This window comes from Lepidochelys olivacea (assembly GCF_965140295.1).
Source record: "Lepidochelys olivacea isolate rLepOli2 genome assembly, chromosome: 3".
NCBI lineage: Eukaryota > Metazoa > Chordata > Testudines > Cheloniidae > Lepidochelys > Lepidochelys olivacea.
The window spans coordinates 143283219-143310417 of record NC_140413.1 but is presented as its reverse complement, the minus strand read 5'-3'; the positions used below and the strand labels follow the sequence as shown (position 1 = coordinate 143310417).

The 27199-nt window shown below is 38.7% G+C and overlaps 1 protein-coding gene across 2 annotated transcripts in view; it reads left to right on the top strand.

The window, feature by feature from the left end:
• AHCTF1 (AT-hook containing transcription factor 1) overlaps window positions 1–26884 on the top strand; it is an 85392-nt gene extending 58508 nt beyond the window's left edge. For both annotated transcript variants that reach the window (XM_084623276.1, XM_084623275.1), the window contains exons 26-36: window positions 224–331; window positions 5278–5473; window positions 6359–6562; window positions 9834–10269; window positions 12232–12352; window positions 13259–13362; window positions 16318–16505; window positions 19172–21065; window positions 21925–22058; window positions 24313–24416; window positions 26072–26884. In XM_084623276.1, coding sequence (XP_084479402.1) covers window positions 224–331; window positions 5278–5473; window positions 6359–6562; window positions 9834–10269; window positions 12232–12352; window positions 13259–13362; window positions 16318–16505; window positions 19172–21065; window positions 21925–22058; window positions 24313–24416; window positions 26072–26264 — 3682 coding nt within the window. In that variant the 3' untranslated portion in view covers window positions 26265–26884. The remainder of the gene's footprint in view (window positions 1–223; window positions 332–5277; window positions 5474–6358; window positions 6563–9833; window positions 10270–12231; window positions 12353–13258; window positions 13363–16317; window positions 16506–19171; window positions 21066–21924; window positions 22059–24312; window positions 24417–26071) is intronic.
• The last annotated feature ends 315 nt before the right edge of the window (window positions 26885–27199 follow it).

Genomic DNA, 27199 nt, shown 5'->3' with positions numbered 1-27199 from the left:
TTACATGATCAAATACAATTTTTTCAAAGGACATCTGCCTCATTTCAGCCCAAATAGTTAGTTTGGGAATATTATAAGCAATTGGAAAGTGGGGTCTTATAATCAGAAGTGTTGGGCAACTTCAGCTAGAGGCAACCAACTCCAGCTATAATAATTTTTAATCCAAATACCCACTCACAGAACCTACAAGTAGTAGTCAATTATATTCTTCTTTCATTTGCAGTCCTAGAATTGAAGAACCACCACCTATGGCACTGCCTTTCTCTGATACAGAACTACCTGATCCATTTGTTGGCACTCCAGTTACAAAGTCTTCGCGTAAAAGTTCCAGGTATAGTATATCTTCAGACTAAGTATTTAGAGTGGGTGTGGGAGTATGCTGAATTGTTGAGCAGTTTCCATTCTGAGTGCAAGTAGCTTCAGTTTTACCTAGGTGCTGTCCTGAAAGGAAGTGGTTAATGTCCCATGTAGACAAGCCCTTAGTTTAAGTTGTCTTCATAACTATTCTAGTCCCTGTTTTTTAGCCTTTTCTATTCATAACGTTTCTCATTTTTGTTATTTAGTTCCGTAATCTCTCAGGGAAAAATGTTTTTAAACCTGTGAGTTAAAATCTGCTCTGACACAGTGGTATAAATTTGGAGTGATTCTCAAAGTCAGTAGTTTTGTACTGTATTTATGCCAGTATTAATGGGAAGAGAATTTGCACTCTTTATTTATAAAATACTGTGGATACATTCATGGCAGGGGTAGTCTTTATAGATAAACATTAAATTGTTAATATGATTCACAAACTTTATCAGTCTTTCCACAATGGTCATGATTTTAAAAATGATTATAAAATGCAAAGGAACAATAAAATGACACTTTTTCTTAAATAAAGATGTAGAAAAGACCATTTATTTTTGAATCCTCAATTAAGGAGAATAAATATTTTTCATGTAGTACTGTGTCGTAAGCTCAGTAGGTCAATGTCAATACTGTAGTTTGGAATAGATCCAACCTCTTCTTTTAATCATCTGACTGCCAAGGAGAATCCTTTTTTCTGATTGTTCAGTTCATACCTTTTTTCCTCCTGCTCAGATCAGAATAAGATCTCTCTTTAATTTGCTTAGAGGCATATTTGTCAGTCATCTCTTCAATGCTGTAAATTTGAGGTGCATCTCAAAGTATTCTTCAGGTTACTGCATATGGGAAGAAGAGGATAGAGAGTTGGGAAAGGGGGGCTGGTAGAGTGAAGAGGAACGGGTAAAAATAAAGGGTGGGGCCAGAGTAGAGTTTGTCATGGATATGAAGAGGATGCAGATGAAGGAACTGGGTTTCTGAGAGTAGGAAAAAGAAAAGGAGTACTTGTGGCACCTTAGAGACTAACAAATTTATTTGAGCATAAGCTTTCATGAGCTACAGCGAAAGCTTATGCTCAAATAAATTGGTTAGTCTCTAAGGTGCCACAAGTACTCCTTTTCTTTTTGCGAATACAGACTAACACAGCTGTTACTCTGAAACCTGAGAGTAGGAAGAGGAATAAGAGGATGAAAGGAGATAGAGAATAGAAGGTTAGAATGGACGGGGAACAAAAAGGAGAGGCTCAGTACAGAGAAAGGATTGTCTGGTGGTTAAGGCTAGACTGGCAGTCAGGAGAGCTGTGTTACATTCACTCTCTCTCTGTTCTTCAGTTCCCATTTATAAAATGGGGATAATATTTCTCCTATCTTCAGTTTAGATTATAATCTCTTTGGTACAAAGACTGACTGCCTTTGCACAATGGAGAGTCAATCTCAGTGGAGTCTTTTAGGTGCTAATGTAACGCAAACACTTAACAGTAATATAATATAGTAACAGTAATATAGGAGAAACTCTGAGAATGTTTTAGACAAGTGGTTATAGGATGTTAGGTAATGCGCCCAGCTAAAAGTTGGGCAGTACAACTGCTGTAGCTAGTTGAAGGGAACCTTACCTGTTACCTTTTTTAAAAACACAAAGTGTTTTCTAATCAGCCTATTTAACGAATGTTCCGGGACTTGTAATTCACGTGAGTGGATATCTAATACTACATTGTCGCCTTTGGAGAAGTGGAATTTCCTCCTACAAACTTTTTTTTCTCAGGAGGGATCATTTCATACATTCCCACACAGCTGCTTGCCAAAGTTGTGAGATTTTGTTTTGTAATTGATAAAGAAACAAAATGGCAATAGAAGCAATATCTAGTTAGGCCTCATTGGTGTGTAGCTGCATGCTGCGCACTATTAAGCCAGCTGTAATAATTCAAAAAGTAGAGTTCAAATATTCTAATCAGGTCACATCTTGTAAGCTATCAGATCAGCTTATATGAAAGCAACTTAATTTTCTGTTTTCACATTTTAAATTTAAATTAAGAACGTAGAACGGCCATAGTGGGTCAGACCAAAGGTCCATCTATCCCAGTATCCTGTCTTCCGACCAGTGGCCAAAGCTAGGTGCCCAGAGGGAATGAACAGAACAGGTAATCATCAAGTGATCCATCCCCTGTCCCAGCTTCTGGCAAACAGGCTAGGGACCATCCCTGCCCAGCCTGGCTAATCGCCATTGATGGACTCTATCCTCCATTAATTTATCTAGTTTTTTGAATCCGGTTATAGTCTTGGCCTTCGCAACATCCTCTGGCAAGGAGTTCCACAGGTTGACTGTGTGTTGTGTGGGGGAAAAAAAACAAAAACTTCCTTTTGTTTGTTTTAAACCTGCTGCCTGTTAATTTCATTTGGTGATCCCTAGTTCTTGTGTTACGAGAAGGAGTAAACAACACTTCCGTATTTACTTTCTTCACACCAGTCATGATTTTATAGACCTCTATCAAATCCCCCCTTAGTTGTCTCTTTTCAAAGATGAGAAGTCCCAGTCTTCTTACCCTCACATGGAAGCTGTTCTATATCCCTAGTCATTTTTATTGCTCTTTTCTGAACCTTTTTCAATTCCAATATCTTTTTTGAGATGGGCCACCACATCTGCACACAATATTCAAGATGTGGGTGTACCATGGATTTATAGAGCGGCAATATGATATTTTCTGTCTTATTATCTATCCCTTTTTTAATGATTCCCAAAATTGTTTGCTTTCTTGATTGCCACTTCACATTGAATGGATGTTTTCAGAGAAATATCCAGTGACTCCAAGGTCTCTTTCTTGAGTGGTAACAGCTAAGTTAGACCCCATCATTTTATATGTATGGTTAGGTTTGTTTTCCAATGTACATTACTTTGCATTTATCCACATTGAATTTCATCTGCAATTTTGTTGCCCAGTCACCAAGTATTGTGAGATCCTTTTGTAGTTCTTCGCAATCTGCTTTGGACTTAACTATCTTGAGTAGTTTTGTATCATCTGCAAATTTTGCCACCTCACTGTTAATTTCTTTTTCCAGATCATTTATCAATGATGAATAGGATTGGTCCCAGTACAGACCCCTGCTGGACACCACTCTTTACCTCTCTCCAGTCTGTAAAATGACCATTTATTCCTACCCTTTGTTTTGTATCTTTTCACCAGTTACCAATCCATGAGAGAACCTTTCCTCTTATCCCAGGACAACTTACTTTGCTTAAGAGCCTTTGTGAGGCACCTTGTTAAAGGCTTTCTGAAAATCTAAGTACTCTATATTCACTGGAATCCCCCTTGTCCACATGCTTGTTTGAAACACTTCCCTCCCACGGCCCTCCCCAAAAGAATTTTAGTAGACTGGTGAGGCATGATTTCCTTTTACAAAAACCATGTTGACTTTTCAACAAATTATGTTCATCTGTGTCTGACAATTTTGTTCTTTACTATAGTTTCAACCAGTTTGCCCAGTATTGAAGTCAGGCTTACTGGCCTGTAATTGCCAGGATCACCTCTGGAGCCCTTTTTAAAAATTGGCATCACATTAGCTATCCTCCAGTCATTTGGTGCAGAAACTGATTTAAATGATAGGTTACAAACCACAGTTAGTTCTGCACTTTCACATTTGAGTTCCTTCAGAGCTCTTGTGTGAATACCATCTGGTCCTGGTGACTTATTACTGTTTAGTTTATCAGTTTGTTCCAAACCCTCCTCTAATTCCTCCGATCTGTCACTTTAAAAGAAGGGTTCAGGTTTGGGAATCTCCCTCACATCCTCAACCGTGAAGACGGATGCAAAGAATTCATTTGGTTTCTCCACAATGGCTTTATCGTCCTTGAGTGCTCCTTTAGCATCTCGATGCTCCAGTGGCCAAACTGGTTGTTTCTCAGGCTACCTGGTTCTGACGTACTTAAAAATAATTTTGCTATTACTTTTTGAGTCTTTGGCTAGCCGTTCTTCAAATTCTTTTTTCGCCTTCCTAATTGTATTTTTACACTTCACTTGCCAGAGTTTATGCTGCTTTCTATTTCCTCACTAGGATTTAACTTCCACTTTTTAAAGGATGCATTTTTGTCTCACACTGCTTCTTTTACTTTGTTTAGCCATGGTGTCGCTTTTTTGGTTCTCTTACTATGTTTTTAAATGTGGGGTATACATTTTAAGTTGAGCCTCTATTGTGGTGTCTAAAAAGTTTCCATGCAGATTGCAGAGATTTCATTTTTGGCCGTGTACCTTTTTAATTTCTGTTTAACTAACTTCCTCATTGTTGTGTAGTCCCCTTTTCTGAAATTAAATGCTACAATGTTGGACTGCTGTGGTGTTTTCCCCGCCACAGGGATGTTAAATTTAATTATATTATGGTCACTATTACCAAGTGGTCCAGCTATATCACCTCTTGGACCGGATCCTGTGCTCCACTTAAGACTAAATCAAGAATTGCCTCTCCTCTTGTGGATTCCCAAATTAGCTGCTCCAAGAAGCAGTCATTTAAGGTGTCAAGAAACTTTATCTCTGCACCCCATCCTGAGGTGACATGTACCCAGTCAATATGGGGATAGTTGAAATCTCCCATTATTATTGAGTTTTTTTTTATTTTTATAGCATCTCTAATCTCCCTGAGCATTTCAGTCACGATCACCATCCTGGTTAGCTGGTTGATAATATATCCCTACTGATATATTCTTATTATTTGAGCATGAAATTACGATAAATAGAGATTCTATGGTACAGTTTGGTTCTTTTAAGATTTTTACTTCATTTGATTCTACGTTTTCTTTCACATATAGAGCCACTCTCCAACCAGCACGACCTGTTCTGTCCTTCCGATATATTTTGTACTCTGGTATTACTTGTCCCATTGATCATCCTCATTCCACCAAGTTTCTGTGATGGCTATTATATTAATATCCTCATTTAAATCTCCGCAGATTGCTGGATTTGGTGGTTCGTCCTGTTCCTCTGTGTTCTCCCTCATTTGAGAGTAATTGGCAGACACCATGTAGAGCTTCTACTTCATGTACTATATCCAGTCCATTACAGTCAAACTCACGGAGCCCCATATTGCACACGAACATTTCAAGAGCATCAGAGTTGAATTTGTTGGAGACTCCTCTTGTGGTTAAGGTATGTAGAATTGGTAAACTTGAAATATTTTTAAATTTCTTTTATGGGAAAAAAAAACACCCCACAATACATAATGCCAAGCATGTAGGTATTGAATTGTTGGATCTCCCATATATGCATTTTATTTGTATGTACCTAATTCCATTAGAAGCAATATGTGGAAAACCGACTTAAGGAGAGGAGTATTACAAAATGATAAAATTATGTTATCTATTAACAGTTTATACTTTACCAAATAGCTTTATAAAACAAATTTATTTTTATTGACGTGCAGGGCAAGAGTGCTGAAATGGGGAATGTCAACATGTCCAAATACTTATTATGCCAATTATGGAATAACTAGCCCCTAGGGGAAGTTTATTTTAGCCCCTAGTAGCTAGTTTGACTTAAATTCCTAAGCCTGATGGTTTATATCCCTTATATTTTCTTCTCCCATCTACTGTAACTGTAGACGTTTTTATGCGTATAAATGTCAGTCTGTTTGTGAACTTCATTAACCTCATGGCCTCAACGGTATCTTATGACCGTAAGTGCCATTGTTTCATTATTCATACATACATTTTTTTTGTGTTTACAGTTTGCTGCCATATTTGAATCTCTCTGTTGAATAATGAAAGTATGAAGGAACTTTTGATTTATCTATTTGGTGCCGTTATATTTGTACTCTGTCATGACCATACTTATTTATCTTTGTTCTGAAATTACATCCTCAATCTTAAATATCTCTTCATACAGATTACTTTCCATATGTTTAATAATTTTCATGACCCATCTTTCAATGCCCGGTTCGCGCAGCTTGTGCAGCAGTGATGTTCCATGAAATTGACACTTTCCATGTAGTCTTCAGTTCAGAGATCAAATTAAGATGTTTATTCCTTTACATAGAGAGCTAAAGCTTTGGCCACATCATCTGCTGCTTCTGGGTTCCCTGGATTTACTCTGCAATCTATTTTGAGATCCAGTCTTCGTACCACACCCATAGCAACTCCTTCTGCATCTTCAGGAAGATCAATTACTCCTCCTCTACGGGCAAAAGAACCCAGAATTTCATTCAGGGAAGAGAATGCAACTTCCAAATGGACAGCTGGGGTAAGCTGGGCTACAGTTGGTGAAAGGGAAGTGATGGTGGAGAGTTTTAAAGCTTTGTAGATTGCAACTTGGTGTATGTTTTTTAAAAGCTTTTGCAGTATGTCATTGTAGATTGTTCAGTGTATGTTATGTGTGTATAATGGCAAGTCAAAGGATAAGCAAAAATTAACTCAGAAATCAAAAACTATTCTAATGGTAATAGAATTTATGCAAACGGAGATTCAAGTATAATGAAATAGCGCAATGACCGTAACAGTCCTATCACAAGTTTTTGGACAGGAAATACAAGCTGCTCTTCCATATAAATTCTTTCAGGAAATTGCAATCTATGTACCACTGAAAATATTTCAATTGTATAGGAAGAAAAAGGTTATACAATCATTGGCCAGCTGTTCTTTAATGGTAGAATTATGGAAATTAATACTGTTACAACCTGGCCTAGTACACAAGTGGACACGGTAGCTGGGTCTCACATTCTTCTAAGCCAGCTGGGTCCAGGGTAGTGTCTAATCACTATTTCTGGCTCTGGGACCATTTGGCATACCCTTAAGCTCAGACCTCACATCTGACTCCTTTCCTCAGAATGTGGGATGCCACCATCTAGCTGTCCTAGACCCCATATGGCACCTGCTGATCCCCCCAGTCACTTATACATGCTCCACCATGCTGTGATCACTTAGCTTCTAGTTTAACCCCTTCAGAGGCAATATGGTGGGAAAGAAGGAACACAGGCTTAACAAAGGGATTTCTTAACCACAAAAACTTTATTATTAAAGCACCCGAGAGTTACAGATTTTTGAAAGCAACAGAAGTCCTGGGAAGTATGCTACTCACATCTGATCTCACACCTTCTGATAGTCTTAAGTTGTCAACATTTCAGGCGGGCAGACTCCCTCCTGGCTGCTCTCTCCTGCTAGTCCTTATGTTTGGCAATGATCACACCACCTGCGTAGAGCAGAACTTTGCTATTAAGTAAGGTCTCTTATCTTTCTGCCATGTACCCTGCTGAGAATTTCCTTTCCCTTCCACCCATGCTTCTTGCCCCGGTAGATAAACCATTGTTCTGGGGGCAGGGTGAGCTAACAGTTAAGACAAGCAAAATAGATGGCCTCAAGTTGCAGTCTTGATGGTTTCTCAGTGATAATCCTTCAAAAAGGTGTTAAGTATGTTTCCTGGGCAGGGAAGCTGTCTGGAATTCAGTGCAATAGGCTTACCTCATGGAAGTTCAGATTTGGGTAGTCACACCTTCTTGTCAACTGTTGGGAATGGGCCACATCCACCCTGATTGAATTAGCCTCATTAGCACTAACAACCCCCCCCCCCCCACACACACACACACACTTGGTAAGGCAACTCCCATCTTTTCATGTGCCCATAGAATCATAGAATATCAGGGTTGGAAGGGACCTCAGGAGATCTAGTTCAACCCCATGCTCAAAGCAGGGCCAATCCCCAATTTTTGCCCCAGATCCCTAAATGGCCCCCTCAAGGATTGAACTCACAACCCTGGGTTTAGCAGGCCAATGCTCAAACCACTGAGTTATCCCTCCTACTGTATATTTATACCTGCCTACTGTATTTTTCATTCCATTTGTCTGATGAAGTGGGTTATAGCCCACGAAAGCTTATGCCCAAATAAATTTTTTAGTCTCTAAGATGCCACAAGGACTTGTCATTGTTAGTGCTAAAATCTTCACTCATAATACAACAGAGATACAGATATCTCAAACAATATTCACCATGAGTTCTTGGAAAATAATATGCCAATTTTGGCTTATTTGCAACTAAAGCCTAATATCATATCCCCTGTAGGAAGCCCAAGTTTCAGGAGACCATTAAAACAAGGATAGAAATACTAATTACAAGAAAGGCCTCCTCTAAGGGCCTGATCTGTGCATGGTGTAACATTGTTACTGATGGATCTAGAAGAGAAGACTGGAAAAATGGAGAAAGGATCTAAAAGCAGATCTCACTTTGAAACGAGTGTCTGGAGAAAGGCCAAAATTTCATTTATTTGTGTAACTATTAAGGAAAATTATTACAGAATGCTTTATCAATGGTATTTCATTCCATTTAAACTAAAGAAAATATGAACAAAAGAGTCATAAATTCTGGAGAGGATGTGAGGAAATAGGGACCTTTCTGCATATGTGGTGGAATGTCCTGAAATGATATTTTGGAGAAAAATAATAAATAGAACTTTCAGGATAACTAAAGTTATGCTACCAACCCAAGGAACCCATACTGACTCTGTTAGGTTACTATCCAAAGGAGGTTATTGATTTGAGGAAGGATCCACTGATGATACAATTCCTGCTAGCAGCCAAATGTGCAATAGTGGCATGGAGAATTGAAGTATGGGAAATCATTTCAGTGGAAAAAAGAGACAGTCTTATATCCGTATCCAGTAGATTTTATAATATATGGCTACCATTTTTGGAATTTGAACAGAATATACAGATAACAGGTTGACCAAGCACAAATGGTCTTTTAAAGGTAACAAATACAAGTCATGAATAAGATTTATTAATACTTGTATGGAGAGTTCATGTATGTTAATAATTTATTTTTAAATCTCAATAGTGGAGTATGGTAACTTTAATCTACTTGTTCCAGACTGTAAGACTAATGAACACTGAAACCTTTTTATAATCTATATAAAATGGATATTATTTAAAGTGACATTGTCAAGTAGACTAGGGCCAACCTTAATGTGTAAGGGAAGTTCCCTCTTTTTGAAAACTTGAAAACAGTAGTGGGTTGGAATATGAGAACCAGAAAGTGAGACTACAAACAGAAAATAAACTGAAAAGGAGTACTTGTGGCACCTTAGAGACTAACAAATTTATCTGAGCATAAGCTTATTTGAGCATCCGATGAAGTGAGCTGTAGCTCACAAAACTTATGTTCAAATAAATTTGTTATTCTCTAAGGTGCCACAAGTCCTCCTTTTCTTTTTGTGAATACAGACTAACACGGCTGCTACTCTGAAACCAGAAAATAAACTGACCACAGTTCACTTTAACCCTCCAAGCTGTCTGAAATCAGTGAATAAATACTGTAGTGAAAAGTCCATTCAATTTTTAAACTCTAGTTTTAAAAGCTAAGATGGTATTAGTAACATGGTTAAGAAATAGCTTTAATTGTCAGTATATTGACTATGTCCAAATATCAGAAATAAGTTTCATATGTCTTTATTCCCTGGAAAAATTTGGGTTTCATTTATGACTCTAATTTATTTGTTTTTTTTGTTTGTTTGTTTTAAATAAAGATGCTGGGAGATGATAAAACAAAACCCCTTGTAGCTTCATCTGAACATAACCTTGGAGTTCAAATGGAGGACACTTGGTCTAAGGACAGAGATAAAGTTTCTCCCTTTACTTTGAGCTGTCCCGGGGAGGATCCTGCAGAAATGAATGAGTCCTCAAAAGGTATAGCAGGAGATGTCCTGGAGAAAATGGAAGTCAGCAAAGAAACTAGTAATTTTTCTGCCAGGTCAGACCAGACTACCTTGGAATATCATGATGCAAGATCACCAGGCGACTTTGAGGATGATGTTATCTTCATAACTTCTAAACCAGCTAATTCTTCCGGCGAAGGTGTTGCTATCATACAGGAAGAGATGGAGGAAGAAGGCAGTGAGGTTGTCAAAAGTGAGCCTTTGCAGTTTGAACAACAGACTTCTTCAGAGCTGGAGAAACAAACTGGTATGTGTTGTCATGTGGTCACTTAAGTAATCTAATTAAATGACCATTTGGGTGCCCTTTAAAAGGTTAAATGATAATTATAGTGGACAGTAGCTAATATTGATATAGTGTGCTAGGCCTCCATATTTGAAAAGATCCTTCCACTGTAAGCCTCTATTTTGAGGCATCCTTAACTTTCTCATATGTTGTGCTTTGGGCTGACATTCCTTGTGCTTAGTCTCAGCCAAGAGGCAACAATTTCTTATTTTTGAAAGCGGATATTTCTAGTTTGGGTTTACATGTGGGTTTTTTGTTTTGTTTGTTTATTTTTGTTTTGTTTTTGGTGTTTGAGTATGAAAGACTTTTCATCAGCTGCATTTTTACCCATTCTTTGATGCTTAGGATTAAACAGTTGCTTCAGATTTGTCATAGGCTTAGTCCTCATTGAGAAGGCCTTTGATCTATTTGAAAATGTTGATAAGTTAGACATATTTGAAAACATCATATTGGGACTGTATAGTAATCTTTTCTGTCTATTGAATTGTATCCAAGATACACTATTTCTGGTAGAGACATGCAAGTGTCCATCTGTTTGTGGCATGGAATCTTAAAATTGCTGTGTTCACACCAGTGGGTTATGCAGTCAAGTATTAATGCACATAGTGTATTTGAATTGAAAGGTTCTGCAGGGTCTGGGGGGCTGATTTGTCGACAGTGAGGTGCCTCACTCCCATGTCTATGTGAGCAGCAGAAGTTCTCAACTACAGTCTCCACTTATTTACATAACAGAGGGGAATGATCCAGGTCCAAATATCTGTAATAAAATAGCTCAGTGACCTTAACGATCATTTGTAGTTGGACAAGAAATACAAGATGCTTTTGCAAGCATAATAATCACTAGGTAATCTTTACAAGAAACCTTCTTGTTATGTTGGGCTGTGATGGAAAGGGTTCTGTACAATTGCAGTATAAATGTGATATTTTATCACTGGCAGCAGCAGAAGGTAGTCTGTGCTGCTTCTACTTAAACCATTTTGTTTGGTCCAGCAGTGTGATCCTAATTCAGGTCACTGAGAGTAATATGAAGAGGGAGAAAGCAGGCACCCAGACCAGAAAGAGGCTAAAGAAATGCACAAAATGAAGTATGACAAGACAGAAATGATAGTGGTGTTCAGTGGTTTAGCCTGGCAATGCATTAGTTTAAGATCAAGCTTTATCCCTTGCTCAAGTGCCAAAAGCATTTGATTGTGCTTCTCTCCCCTCCTACCTTTTGGGGATGCAGTGGAGTAAAAGGATGTTACTAGCATTACCCACCTCTGGGGAGGCCAAATTCAAGCCCATCTCAACCAGGGTGTTCAACATTATGGAAACACAAAAGGGCATATTGGAAAGGTCTCTGGTAAGAGGATGGAGAAGAAACAAAATAAAGGATATGGAGATAAATATCCAAAATCCAAAGAAAGGGAAGAGGTGGACTTTATCTTTTGTTCTTAAAATTAGAAGCTTTTGTTTGAAGTTTTCAGTAGCTAATCCAGTTGTTCTTTGACTTTTAATAGTCAGCCACTATATACATCTTTTCCTACCCCCTAAAATTTTGTCATTCGTTTATTTGTTGCCCTTGAAAGAAAAATAATACGAGGGCAAAGGTGACAAAATATGACATCAAATTATACGGTAATGGAAAAATACTTCTCAGCAGAAGGTTCTCAACCACTTGAAGTACCTTCCAGCCCTACATTTCTATGATTGTGTGAGAGAGATTAGTTTCTTTTGTAGTGGGAGCAATAACTCAGACTTTTTGTGCATTTAAATCTCAACAACAGCAGTGTATTAGTAGATCACTTTTGCATTTTAAATAAGCAAAATAATGAAGCACATAATGAGGTTTGTAATTTAAAACCAGGTAAACTTTTTCAAAGAACTTGAGTTGTGTTTAATGCAAGTAATTACCTGTTGTTCAGCTGTTAACAATGTTGTTCCTAGGATTTCTGGAAAGGACAGAAATAGCGTGTCCTACCCTTCCTGAGGAGGGTATGTTGGTGTTGAATCACTTAAGCACCTTTCAAGTTGCTGGAGCCTCTACTTGTTTGTCAGCCGGTGAAAGGTAAATATGTAAAAATAAATAATTTGGGTATACAAATGAGTGCCATTTGGCTTTCTTGTACTTTAAAAGCTCTATTGTCTTAAGTTCAGATTGGTTCTCTATTTTACTTTCATAACCTACATCCTATCGGGGTTCCTTGCATCTTCCTGCATAAACATAACCTCAGTGGTTAATAATCAAACATTAACTCTCAGAAAGACCGTCTTCACAAAGTACTGTGGTTACAAACTGGTTAATTCAATCATGAAGTTATTTAAAGCTTTCCCAATTTGAGTCTGTTAAACTGACACTCTGTACTTGAAAGTCTCACTTTTGTCTGAAAATTGTGTACCTCATGTAATTAAAAGTAATATCTAAGGTTCCTATGACTGAAAAGTTTTCTGGGGGATTCCTTCAGTTGGTTTACTTTTGTGTATTTTGACAATATTTTGTACAAAATCAGTTTTCTTAAAATATATATCTTGCTCTCTCTTAATTAAGTATTTCATTGTATTGAAAAGTCTTGCAAGTACCTAAGCACATGTAGGAAAATTGAATAATTTACGGTAACTTTATTGGCACAGACCTTACTTTTTGTACAACTTGTTCTAAACTTTTGTTTTAGTAGTTACATAAATAATCATTCTGCAGAAAACAGTATTTTTATTACTGTCATTTTTTTAAACGATGAAAACACTTAGAGTGAAGGGACATTTAATACTTGAATCATGCCATTACTTAATGTATGTGTGTAGTTAGTTACAATGAGACCTGAGCTGAATGCTAATATTTTGGGGTAGGGAGTTCCAATTTTTGTTCTGAATGTGTTCTGTTATGAGCATGGACATGAGTATTTTAAAACTAGAACAAAACATTTTTAAAACGCATATAGAGGTTCAACCTCTTGTTTCTTTTCTGTTTACAAAGTGAAACCGCCACCGAAGAGTCCAAGATACCATCTTTATCAGAAGAAAAAGAGCTGCCTCTCACAAGATCACAGGCTTTGGAGGCATCAGGAGCAATTTCTGAATGTATGTATGTATGGTGTATTTAGCAACAAGTGAAAGTTTTAACTGTTGAGTTAAGGTAGCTGTAGTTAGGTTCATAAAAAGTATTTGAGCTGCCAGGGTTAAATGCACAACTTACCCTGTCACTCCACACTTAACAGATTGAAGTGAAGCTTGGCAATGCAAATTTTTGTCAACTTAGAGCTAGAATATACTTATCAAAGAACCTCTGTTTAGAGGAGGCAGAATTAACACATACATTTTTATTGAATTGGAGATTTAGGAAAATTGATATTACAATTCATTGTTTCTATGTGCATAGCACACTGCTGCAAATTGTACATCTTTGCTGCAGAATTGAGTTCAAGTGTGCAACGGACACACGCTTTAAACACCCTTCTAACTGATGGCAGGGGGCTTGGTACTCAAGCTGTAGGAAAGAAGTAGCAAGGAGGGAAGGTGTCTGTACAATCACTTTTCCTGTCTCAAGTGTTGAGGGCTCTTAACTCCTTCCTTGTGACTCTTTGGTGTGAGGCCCTTTATCTCTACATAATTCAGTCTTGCCAAATGAGGTGGGCTTGGCTACTAGGTTTTGGAACATGGAGCACCTACTTTCTCATCCTACATGGAGGCAAGATGAGTTCAGTGGCATTGCATTGGCAGCCCATGTGGATAGCAAGGCAGAGGAATTGTTTTTCTTTGTGGCTTCAAGCCAGCAGAAAATGTTGCTGATACCCTGTTCCACAGCTGCAGAAATGTGGCAGGCATAATGCATTGGATGTAACAGTGAACTAGTTCGGCTGTTTGGACCTTAGGAAGTAGACCTCCAAAGTGATATTTGAGGTAGATTGGTTGTCCCCAGACTTGTAATGTCCTTTGCTAGCTTTTGTTTGGCACTGTGTGGGGCGAGAGCATATAGGTCTTGTACTCAATATATCATCATCTCCTGGCTGTGTGCGCCGGTTTCTAACTGTTTTTATTAACAGTTCTGAGACCCAGTTCATGCTGTTTTAAGAGAATATTTTATTACCGAATTTACAGAAAAAGAATAATTTCTTTACTCAAGAACATAAGAATGACCCTATTGGGTCAGTGAAAGGTTCATCTAGCCCAGTATCCGTCTTCCGACAGTAGCCAATGCCAGGTGCCCCAGAGGGAATGAACAGAACTGGTAATTAACAAGTGATCCATCCCCTGTCGCTTATTCCCAGCTTCTGCCAGACAGAGGCTAGGGACACCATTCCTCCCATCCTGTCTTATAGCCATTGATGGACCTATCCTCCATGAATGTATCTAGTTCTTTTTTGAACTCTGGCAAGGAGTTCCACAGGTTAACTGTGCATTGTGTGAAGAAATACTTCATTTGTTTTATACCTGCTGCCTATTAATTTCATTTGGTGACCCCTAGTTCTTGTGTTATGAGAAGTTGTAAACAACACTTCCTTATCTACTTTCTCTACACCAGGCATGATTTTTGAGATCTCAATCATATCTACCCGTAGCCATCTCTTTCCCAAGCTGAAAAGTCCCAGTCTTATTAATCTCTCCTCATACGGAAGCTGTTCCATACCATAGTCATTTTTGTTGCCCTTTTCTGAACCTTTTCCAATTCCAGTATATCTTTTTTGAGATGGGGCAACCACATCTGCACACAGTATTCAAGATGTGGGCGTACCATGAATTTATAGAGAGGCAACATATTTTCTGTCCTGTTATCTATCCTTTTCTTAATTATTCCCAGCATTCTGTTGGCTTTTTTGACTGCTGCTGCACACTGAGTGGATGTTTTCAGAGAACTATCCACAATGACTCCAAGATCTTTCTTGAGCGTAACAGCTAATTTAGACCCCATCATTTTATATGTATAGTTGGGATTATGCTTTCCAATGTGCATTACTTTGCATTTATCCACATTGAATTTCATCTGCCATTTTTTTTGCCCAGTCACCCAGTTTTGAGATCCTTTTGTAGCTCTTCGATATCTTATCAAATATTGTTGCTAATCTGCCACTAAATGTAAGATAATATAGTGTTTACACTAGTTGAAAAATTTTAACTCAGAAAAACTCTTTCTTACAGCTCTGGAACAGTCTTGTTCAGATCGCATGTCAAGAAATGTGTTCCCCTGGTCTACTCTATTACAAAAAGAGGCCCTGTAGGGTACAGCCCGAAGGCCTGGACAGTTTGTCAGTGATACTTAGACTGAGACTTGCAAGCCACGAGTTGCTCTTTAATGTCTCCTGCAACTCTGTGCAGCACATAATGTCAACCAAGAAAAGTTATTAAGCAATCAGGATGCTTTTACTATGTTATTAACCAATTGTGGTTGATAAAAATAATAGTCATTTTGCTGTGAGAATTATATAATTTTTATATTAAACAATGAACTCGCACTACTGTGGCTCTTTTGGCTAATTTGGCTCCTGAACCACTGAGAGCTGAGTATCCCTGGTTTTAAGTGTTAAATCTCAAATTGGCATTTGGGATTATGCCATACTTTGGTCCATTATAAAATGGTAATTTCTCTGTTATGGCTGCGCATTAGCAAGACAAACTTTTATTTTTTCAATACAGGAAAATCCTTTATTTAAAAAAAAAACAACTTAGAGGACACTTGTGAAATCAGTTGGTCTTAACAGTATGAGGCTGGGATGAATGAATTGTGGATTGAACTGAATTCTGCTGAATCAGTTTTGTCTGACCTGTGTATAAACATGCACGAATATTAGTATTGTGTGGAAATATCCACTATCCCACTCTGTCAGTGATTCTTCTGTATAAAAGTACTATTGTTTCCCTATGCCCCACCAACACCCGATTCAAGGATCTAGACCAATGTTTTAAAGAAGCATACCTACAGAGTATCAATTAATACAATCCTCAGTATTTATGCAGCAGTTAAAATGAGTCCAACTTGTGCAGCTTTTTATGTCAGACAACTTGAAGTCAGAAATTTACTGGGGCAAAAATCTCTTTCAGCTGTGATCAGTATCCGTCACAGTGAGGATATTCCCAGGACTCATTCAGAAAACCAGCTTCAAGAGGAAAGGGTTGAGGACCTACATGAAGATCAGAAGTCAGAGGAAGCTGCAATAAAAGAAAATGTTCTGTTCCTGCAAGAAAAAACATCTACTTCTAAAAGTCCTCCTGAAACTAAAGAAGTTAACGTAAGTGAATTATTTGTCCATTTTACTAAGTTAGTACAAGACAGAAAAACTCTTAGGAAACCTGAGAAGCTTGGCAGTTGGCGTCTAAATGTTTTCATGTGACCTGTAAGTCTCTTCAATTGACTTAGCATGACTAACTTCAGTGCTTAGTTAGAGATCTTTGTGTTTCCACAGCACCTCGGACAATGGGACCCCAATCAAGATGGGTATTGCTACAGCAATACAAAAAACTAAGAACACACAGTCAACGTCCTTCTTTTCCCAAAATCAGATTGGACCAGTTACATATTAATCTGATTTGCTTAAATATAAACATTTATGCAAGGCCTTATGTGAAGTGGTCCAAAATCAAACATCTGTTTTAAGGCTAAAAGCAAGTAGAGGGGGCAGTGCAATTTCATTTTAACAAAACTGAGGCTCACTGGGTAAACTTTTCAGAAGTGCTGAAGTGATTTGGGTGCCCACACTCCAATAATTTTCAGAGACTTAGGGTCCTAAGTCCTGTTTTCAAAAGTGACATAGGAACTTAAATAGTTGGAAAATTTTATCCACTGTTCCTAATTAGTGTAAATAGTTTCTCAGTAATGTAATAATTGGACTGCCAGGTTGTTTCCAACTAAATAGAAATTCTATTTAGGGTTCAAATCCCAATTTATAGAACCTCTGACATTAGTTATGATTAAGGCTACGTTTTAGTCACGGGTATTTTTAGTAAAAGGCATCCACGGGTCATGGGTGGTAAACAAAAATTCATGGCATGTGACCTGTTCATGACTTGTACTATACACCCCTGACTAAATCTTGGCTGCTCTGGGGCGTCCCGGGGGTGCCAGGGCTCCTTTTACTGATTGAGGGGTGGCGGGGTGTTGGCGGGGCTGGCAAGTTCCCTACCTGGCTCTGCGTGGCTCCCTGGAAGCAGCGACATGTCCCTAGCCAGAGGAGCGGCTGGGGGGCTCTGAATGCTGCCTCTGCCTGCAGGCGTCACCCCTGCAGCTCCCATTGGCTGCGGTTCCTGGCCATTGGGAGCTGCGGAGCCGGCACTCAGGCTGGGGGCAGTGCACAGACAGTCCCTGGCCACACCTCCGCCTAGAAGTCAAGGGACATGTTGCCGCTTCTGGGGAGCCCCCCCAAGGTAAGCACCGCCCAGAGCTCTCGCCCCCTCCTGTGCCCCAACCACCTGCCCTAGCCCTGAGCCGCCTCCTACACCCAAACGCCTCCTGATGCTTGGGTGTTGGGGGGGGCGGGGGGCGGGGCAGGCACAGTGGCCCGAGACAGCCCCAGCAGCGGATGATGCAGCTGGCCCAGGGCCTGCCCAAGCTACTCAGGCAGCCCCCGGACCAGCTGCACTAGCTGCTGCAGAAGTCATGGAGGTCCCAGAAAGTCACGGAATCCATGACCGCCGTGACAGACTCACATTCTTAGTTATGATTTTAAAGGGCGGTTCACTGCAGTATTCTTAAACTAAAAAATAGAATTGTTAAAACCTCCAGTTGTCTTACTGAATTTCATCTCTGATGTGATTTTTACAACCCCTCTGGCCGCGTATGGTTGAAGAAAGAGCTGTGGGAGTTATTGAGACACATGTGAGCAGCATACAGGGCAGACTCAGAATCACTGTGCAGTATTATGACTGTGGTGAGAAGAGATATTGCACTGTTGTCATCTTGTCAGGATCAAAGGGCTGGGTAGGAGGGTACAACACACACATTCTGAGCACACAGCTAAGCACAGGGAGGCAGTCTCCATTTCTTGGCTGAGACTCTGAAGGTATATAGACATTCTGCCTTTGCCAGCTTTGGAAACTGGAGGCCAGGGTATAGAAGGTCAGAGTACTCTTGGTTCTAGGAATAGTGAGTTAAGAACCCTCTGTGGGGAAAAGAAAGGAGCAGCTGCCATGAGAGAGGCAAAGCTGCTGAGGTTGGTGACACAGCTGCTGGTAGGGAGCCACCTGGAGCATAGGAAGGGCTTTTCTACCCTTGCCTAACTCCCACCTCCTTCTCCCACTAGCATACTTGCAGGCTTCCCTCATTGGCTTCTTTTCCCCTATTGTTAAAGCCTTGAGCTTAGAGCGGGATGTCTACTTTTCTGTTGACAGTCTTTGCGTCAGTGTTGAAGGTTGTACAATGTCAGTGTCCCTTGGGTTTAGTCAGTCTCCTAGTCACACTTGAGTGGCAGGCTTTCTTAATAAGATTTCTTAGCAATTGTTAAGAGGACAGGAGGCAGGAAAATGAGAAGTGAATGCTCACTTTTGAGGAGTTCTTAAGAATGTCTGAATATGGGGTTTTGGCTCAACCCTTTTACTTTACTTACATTCCTCTTAGAATAGACTGGAGGCAGTTTCCGATCTACCTCAGACTTATAAAACAATATAGTTGATTCCTTGCTGCTAGAAAATCTTTGTAATTGTAAACAGAAAATCTAAAACTGCTTAACTATCTGGTTCCATGTAATAAATACTTATTTTCAGTCCCTTAAATTGCGTGCATTTTGTGTGTAATAGAGAATGATTTGTTTACTTCTAACTATTGTGCTCAATAATGATTCAAAAGAAGGGGACACCATTGACCTCAATCATATCAAGGCCTGCTGAAAGTTAGTATATGCAGAAACTAATATATGAACATACATTAATATATTACTAACAAACCGGTTTACTTTTATTTTAGATTATTGAAGATGGCACATCTGATGTCCAAGCTTCAGAAGAAACAGCTGAGACACCTCCATTTAATGAGCAATATCCATCAGGCACCCTTAAACTTCAATATAACTTTGATGCTATCAAACAGCAGTTCACTTGTGACTTGCCTGATACTAAAGACACCGATGAATGTGACGCAGCTGAAGGGGATGGAGAGCTTTTCATGTCTGAAAGCAATTTTACTTTAATATTAGAAGGAGAAGAAGGTGAAACTGAGACAGGAGACCCTATAACGTTAGATATGTCTACTAAACCAGTTAGCACAAAAACAGAGGACAAGCATATGAATCATGTAGGCAATATTGATAACCAAGAGAACATTACGAATTCAGTGCTCACTGTAACTAGTGATCAGGAGTCTCAGAATATTGCAGAGCCATTCCCATATGTGCCTGAACCTGTTAAGGTAGCTATTGCTGAAAATTTATTAGATGTAATCAAAGACACAAGAAGTAAAGAATTCACTTCTGAAGTAGTGGAACAGTCTGTTCATGAAAGTATACCTTTAATGAGCAAAATGGTAACTAGTTCCCAGAAGTCAATAAAGACTCCACTAACAACTGGGCAGGAAGCAAATGCAGATAATGCCAGTGTTTGTCAAGTAGACTATGTGGTGACACCTAAACGTCCAAGGGGACGAAAGAGAAAAAATCTAAATATCCCCTCAACAGATGCTCAACAGCTGTCAAATGCAGGCATACCAGATCTGTTGGGACCGTGTACCCTGAGGAGAAGTGCTAGGCGAACAAAAGAAACTTCTGCGATTCATGAAGGTTCTCATCTTGATTCTGATGGAAATTCTCAAGATCAGCAAATATCTCAGATCCCTGATACTCCTAGGAGAGGCTCCAGGAAAACTAGGGGGAATCATTTAGAAACATCAGACAACGTTCATTCTATTGGACAGTCATTACAGATGGTTGGTACCCCAAGGAGAGGGTTAAGGAGAGCCAGGGAACCTGCATCAGTACTTTCTGAACAGGCTAATGAGGAAATTCCTCTTGCTGAAGAAGCAATTAAGCTACCTGCTACTTCTAAAAGGACTGGTAGAGGTGCAAAACGTTCAGTAGGGGATCAAGAAAATAGCCAACTTTTCACTGATCACAAGGTAAAAATGGCAGTTAGTCCCAGTAAAAGTGGAAGAAAACTAAAAAGTGTTGGTTTACAGCTTACTGAAAACATCATTACTGATCAAGAGACAGAGCCCTATGAGCAGCAGCTGCCTGTGCCAACTAGAAGAGGCAGGAGGAAAAAGACTAGTACATCATCGGAAGTTTCAGAAAATTTTGAGCTTGATACATCTAAGCCTTCTCATCATCAAATGGAACTTAAATCTTCTGTAACTACTAGACGAAATATTAGAAGGAGGACACTAAATCTGCCTGCAGGTACAGATTCTATACCCACTCTGGAAGACATACATTCAGAGGAGAGAGCGAAAATGCGTGATACCCCCAAGAGAAGAGCAACAAGAGTTACACCTGCTAAAGTAGAAAAAACAGGTACTGGAAAACCCACTCTAGAGAAAACACCTGTTCAGCCAGTTGAGGCATTGGCTGCAACCAGGACTTCAGCAAGAGCTGGACATAGAAACAGAAAGAGGCAACTACAGTCAGTATCAGAGGAAAGCACAGAGGAAGAAGGCTTGCCTCGAGTAACTGATTGCAATCCTTCTTTGCTAGTTGCAGACCTAACTGAATCAAGACTTGATGAAATGGAGAGAACTTTAGCAGTTCATGGTACTCGTGTTACGAGGACCAGATCCAGCAAAACTGGCATGCATCAGAAGCTCTCCCTAGAGGAAAATGAGTCCTTCTTTTTCTCTCCCCCTCTCACAAAGCTTACAAAGAAATCAAAAGGTACCTGAATTATTTTCTGACACAAAATAGGAATGCTTACAATTTCATTCTCGCCTGTCAACTACATGAAACATATTTTGAGTAGAGTTTTATGTAAGGAACGTAATCATACAAAAGTTAAGATTCATATTGAAGGATACAGTTCTTTTTTTTACTCGTGTCTAAGAGTTACGGGACTCGGTTATTATAGAAGCCTCTTAATATGAGGGAGTTGAAATATCACAAGTCCAGTGGAATGAAACCTAGTCTGATCTTTTGTCTTTGTTTTTAATTTCTATCTAGCTTAAGTATTTCAAATCATTAATTTCATTACATACGCCTGCCTTTTGTTTTTCATTTGTGGAAGAAATAGTGTGTTACTCTCCCAAATTCTATGTAAAGTTTGAGTTCCCCTACTTGTAGCACCAAAATGAGATGCATCTCTCAGTAGATTTTGCAGCTCTTCAGTATGTGATTGTCCTTCATGCATCTTGTGTGCTTTGGTTGGGAAGTAGTTATGTGTTAGCTTTGTTATCCCAGAACTAAAGAGTTAATATGTCACTGAAATGATGAACAGTTCACACCTATCAAAGCCAGTGTTTCACGTTATCTGGATACCCAGACAGGCATCATTGGATTAGTTTTTATCTGGCTCACATTTTGCAGTAAGACTTGGGAGACCAAGATGCAGCCGTTATGGGAATGTACCAGAACTTTGAGCTTCCATGAGACAGCCCAATTTGACCCTTGTTTTAGATTTAAAAACAGATTTTTACTGGGGTGTAATCTTGGTTTTGCTATTCTGTGCTTAAATATTAGTTGTATTTTAATCTTTCCCCATCATTTGTATTTACATTAACTGTACATTTTGTCATTGTAGCTGAAAAGGCAGAGCATCCTGTACAGCTCAAGGATTTAGACCCAGAGTTGTCTTCTCAGTTTGTGTTCTCACCCCCCCTTTTGAGGTCGAGGAGGAAACATGTATCCAGTATTTCACGGATCGTGAAAGAATTGGTAAGTAATATTTGTAATTACTTCATATCAATTTCAAGCTTTTCTCTGTAACTCTTTTACAAACTATATTCTTTAATTATGACTGTTGCAGACCCTGTTCTGTAAAACCGTAATGTTTTTACAAGAAAAATTTAAAATAAATCAATTAAGTTAAAACTATTTGCCTTTCTTCTTGAGAGTTAATTATAATTAATACTTGCAAAAATAAATCTGAATATATTTAAACTAAGAATAAACAAACCTTTTAGCGATATTATGGGAACTACAGGCCAGTCAGCCTTACTTCAGTCCCCGGAAAAATCATGGAGCAGGTCCTCAAAGAATCAATCCTGAAGCACTTACATGGGAGGAAAGTGATCAGGAACAGTCAGCATGGATTCACCAAGGGAAGGTCATGCCTGACTAATCTAATCACCTTCTATGATGAGATTACTGGTTCTGTGGATGAAGGGAAAGCAGTGGATGTATTGTATCTTGACTTTAGCAAAGCTTTTGACACGGTCTCCCACAGTATTCTTGTCAGCAAGTTAAAGAAGTATGGGCTGGATGAATGCACTATAAGGTGGGTAGAAAGTTGGCTAGATTGTCGGGCTCAACGGGTAGTGATCAATGGCTCCATGTCTAGTTGGCAGCCGGTGTCAAGTGGAGTGCCCCAAGGGTCGGTCCTGGGGCCGGTTTTGTTCAATATCTTCATAAATGATCTGGAGGATGGTGTGGATTGCACTCTCAGCAAATTTGCGGATGATACTAAACTGGGAGGAGTGGTAGATACGCTGGAGGGCAGGGATAGGATACAGAGGGACCTAGACAAATTGGAGGATTGGCCCAAAAGAAATCTGATGAAGTTCAATAAGGATAAGTGCAGGGTCCTGCACTTAGGACGGAAGAACGCAATGCACAGCTACAGACTAGGGACTGAATGGCTAGGCAGCAGTTCTGCAGAAAAGGACCTAGGAGTTACAGTGGACGAGAAGCTGGATATGAGTCAGCCTTGTGCCCTTGTTGCCAAGAAGGCCAATGGCATTTTGGGATGTATAAGTAGGGGCATAGCGAGCAGATTGAGGGACGTGATCGTCCCCCTCTATTCGACACTGGTGAGGCCTCATCTGGAGTACTGTGTCCAGTTTTGGGCCCCACACTACAAGAAGGATATGGAGAAATTGGAGAGAGTCCAGCGAAGGGCAACAAAAATGATTAGGGGTCTGGAACACATGACTTATGAGGAGAGGCTGAGGGAACTGGGATTGTTTAGTCTGCGGAAGAGAAGAATGAGGGGGGATTTGATAGCTGCTTTCAACTACCTGAGAGGTGGTTCCAGAGAGGATGGTTCTAGACTATTCTCAGTGGTGGAAGAGGACAGGACAAGGAGTAATGGTCTCAAGTTGCAGTGGGGGAGGTTTAGGTTGGATATTAGGAAAAACTTTTTCACTAGGAGCGTGGTGAAACACTGGAATGCGTTGCCTAGGGAGGTGGTGGAATCTCCTTCCTTAGAAGTTTTTAAAGTCAGGCTTGACAAAGCCCTGGCTGGGATGATTTAATTGGGGATGGGTCCTGCTTTTGAGCAGGGGGTTGGACTAGATGACCTCCTGAGGTCCCTTCCAACCCTGATATTCTATGATTCTATGATTATGGTGAATGAACTCCTAATATTCAAATTTGAATTTTCAAATGTTGGTACAATACTTCTGATGTAAGGGAAAATAACTGCTAATGTCTTAAGAAATGTGGACTTTGTATTTTTATCAGCATTCTCCTTCAGTAATAATAGAACTGAGGAAATAATTGATTTTTTTCAGTTTGGCCACAAAACAAACCAAATTAGTTCATCTTGAACCGAAATTGAAATCTTTTTTGTCCCCCCGCCCCCCCCCCCCGGCAGAATGAAAAAGCAAAAAAAAAAAAAAAAAATTCATTTGAGTCAAACAAAACACCTTGAATGTCTATTTGAATTGACATTTCTTTTTGAAACAGCTTGACTTTTCCATGGGGGGCAGGGGATTTTTCTGGCCAAAACCGTTAGCTGAATTCGGCATGAATTCATGGATAGTTTTGGTGCACTGACAGATGCATTTTTGGCTAATTTACTATTTGCCCAAAATAATTTGTAATGCTCTATTGAATAACCATTCTCATATAAATCAGATTTTAAAACTGTTTGGGACTAAGCATGTTTATAAATCAGTCAGCACTCCTTAGGAATGGGAGGGCGTTTATAGTATAAATCATGTATATGTTTTCTGTTGCTTTAACACAGGAGTTACCAATTAAAGAAGAGGATAACAAAACAGTAGAGTTTGTGGGAAAGCAGAAAGTGAAGCGAAGAAGAGCTACAAAATCAAAAACACAGAAAGCAAGCAAGTATGAAATGCTTAATACTGTATCATCTTTACAAAAATTGCATGAAAGTGCAAAAATTCTTCATTCTAGGTTTAGGAGGTAAACTTGCAAAGTCTATAGTTCACTCCATACAGTGGAGAGGAGCGAATAGAGAGAGGTTTTCCAGCAGGAAGCCAAAGAACTGCATCTTGAGGACATTTGAATTCCTCGTTTTACAGTTTTGATGGCTCTATAAGCATTCTTCTGAACAAACTGGTTTAAAAGCACCAGCAAGCCTTTGAGAGTATTCATTCACAGTAAATTTGGGTGGTAAGCAATATTGCTAACTGCCAGTTTGAAATATTGATATAAATTTTCTGATACTGTAGAGCTGCTGATTTTTAGCTAAGTGAAAATGAATTCTTGAGTTTATCTTTGGGCCCTTTTGTGTGCAACTGGGTGTTCCATATCCTCTTTTGTTTAAATGGTTGGGGAAAATTATTGTGCCTCTTGATCCATTTATTGTTGGTTTGTTTTTTTAATTATTTTCAAGGCTCAAATATATCAATAGTTGTATTTCCATTAAACAGAATTCTTTTTCTGGAATAAAGTTTTTTTTTCAGAAGTAAAGCCTAAATTGCTCTCCACCCACCTGAATTTCAGGACTTGTATTTAAGACTAGTTTGGCTTTCTGTATCAGGTAAATGAGGAAATTATGCACGGGGGTCTTTTTAATTTCATTTCAGTAAGATTTAAGACCATATACATGAAGGAAAGAGCCCCTTGCAGTTGGAAAACTGAAGAAGGAAAGTTTCATGATGGTTTAGCATTTTTAAACGAATATCATAAATATTCTTGCTACTTCTAGCAAAACTTCAGTTTTATAAACATAGGGAGTACAATGAAAGGAACACTTTAGTGTATGCTATTGTTTCAAGCCATATATTCCAATTTTTTTAAGTCTTCTGTTTCTCAGTATATAAACCAGTTCTCCTCGATGGGGCACATTTTTCCTCTTCAGTACCTTTGGACCAGAATCCACTTGGTCAAGTACAGCCTTATTTATTCTATAGTTGTGTATACCTTTTTGCCTGCCCTCCCCTCCCTGATGGCAGAGTCGTAGTCTTCCCCATTTCCTCCTCTCTAGCAGCTGTATGCAGATTAACTTTAGTCTTTCTTTTTTTGCTGCTCCAATCAATCCTTGACTATGTCCTTAATTAGAGGCATAGTGGTGACAATAGACCTAAATCAGGAACAAATCTGATATGGGACACTTGAGATATGGGACAGTTGACCTCATTTAAGCTCTCAAAAGAGGCATAAATTTAAGGTAGCATAATCTCATGTTCCATCAGGAGCTATTTATTTGCCTTTTTTATCTTCCTGAAAATTATGATCTTCCAGTTACTCTTTTGATTGTCAGGAGCTTCAGTCATAAATGTTAATGTAGTTATACATGGAAAAATCTCACTCTTTACATGAAGTTATTAGTATAAATTATTCCCTTGTAAGATCCTGCTTGATCATAGAATTTCTTTGGTGTGGAGGGGACTATAATTTTATTTGTTTTAATTTAGCTTTTTGGCTTTGTTTCTATCAAAACATCCAGAAATGTGGTTTTGGGGGCTCTTTGGTTTTTTTTTGTTTTTTTTTTTAAAGCATGATGTAATCTAGTTGGGACGTGTCGTTTCTTGCAGAACCACAGGGAAAGAATGTTCTTGGTCACCTCCACCAGTGGAGATTAAGTTCATTTCTCCGTTTGGAAGTCCTGTGGATGGGACAAAAAGCAAACAGAAAGAAACTGCAGAAACAGCAGAAAAGACTCTTCGAAAGAACAAAAAGAGACTGTCTAATTTCCCAAAGCCAGTTGTACGCCGGAAGATGCTATAACTGTTTTTTAATTTGTAATGTACACCACTGTTTGTAAAGTCATCAAAATTGTGTGGATTATTAAAAAAAATCATCTAATTTGGAAGAGAATAATTTATATAAATTATTGTAAAATTTCATAAACAGTCTTCAATAAGTAACTCCATATGGAGTGTGATTTCTTCAGTCAATGCAGTTTTTCTATTTTATATTAAGACTTCATACATTTATATATGTAAATACAGCTTATTTTAGGAATGTTAAATAAAAATGTATACTTCACAATATGCTTATTGTCTGCTAGATTTTTGAGAGGGAATAATGGTTTGAGTGGACCAAATTGCTTGAGAACATCTTAATGTTGTCTCGCCATAATTACTAACCCTCCAATATTAGGCCAAAACCCTTTTAAAAAAATTGTTTATTCTTACTATAATGATTAAAAATTTAAAACCTGATAGTTGTTTTAAATTTTATAGAAAATGTTTAACACTTTGGCACCAATAATTGGGATTGTAGAACACAAGCTGCTAATTCCTTACATCATGGTTAAAATGTACTGTATTGAAGTCAGAATGTAAACAATTGTATTGAACCTGTGCAATATTTTTTTTGTATTTGTCTTAAACTTTGGGAAAGCTGCTCTTGAGTTTATAAAACTAGATCACACCTCAGATGTTTCCCTATTTTTTTTCCAATTTGCTGTGTCAGCATAAACTTAGCTATATAGGTGCTTTGGTATTTTCAATTATGTTCTATAAGATATACATTTAAAGGGACATTGCCTATATAAATTTGGACCAAATTTGAAAAAAATATGTTTTTAGCAAACTTTAGAGTAATAGAAATGCTACCACAATTTAAAATAATGAACAATTGTCTGTGAACCTACATGCTTTTACAGTGTTCAAAATCAACACATCGTAGCATTGAAAACCTGTTAGTGAAACTGACTT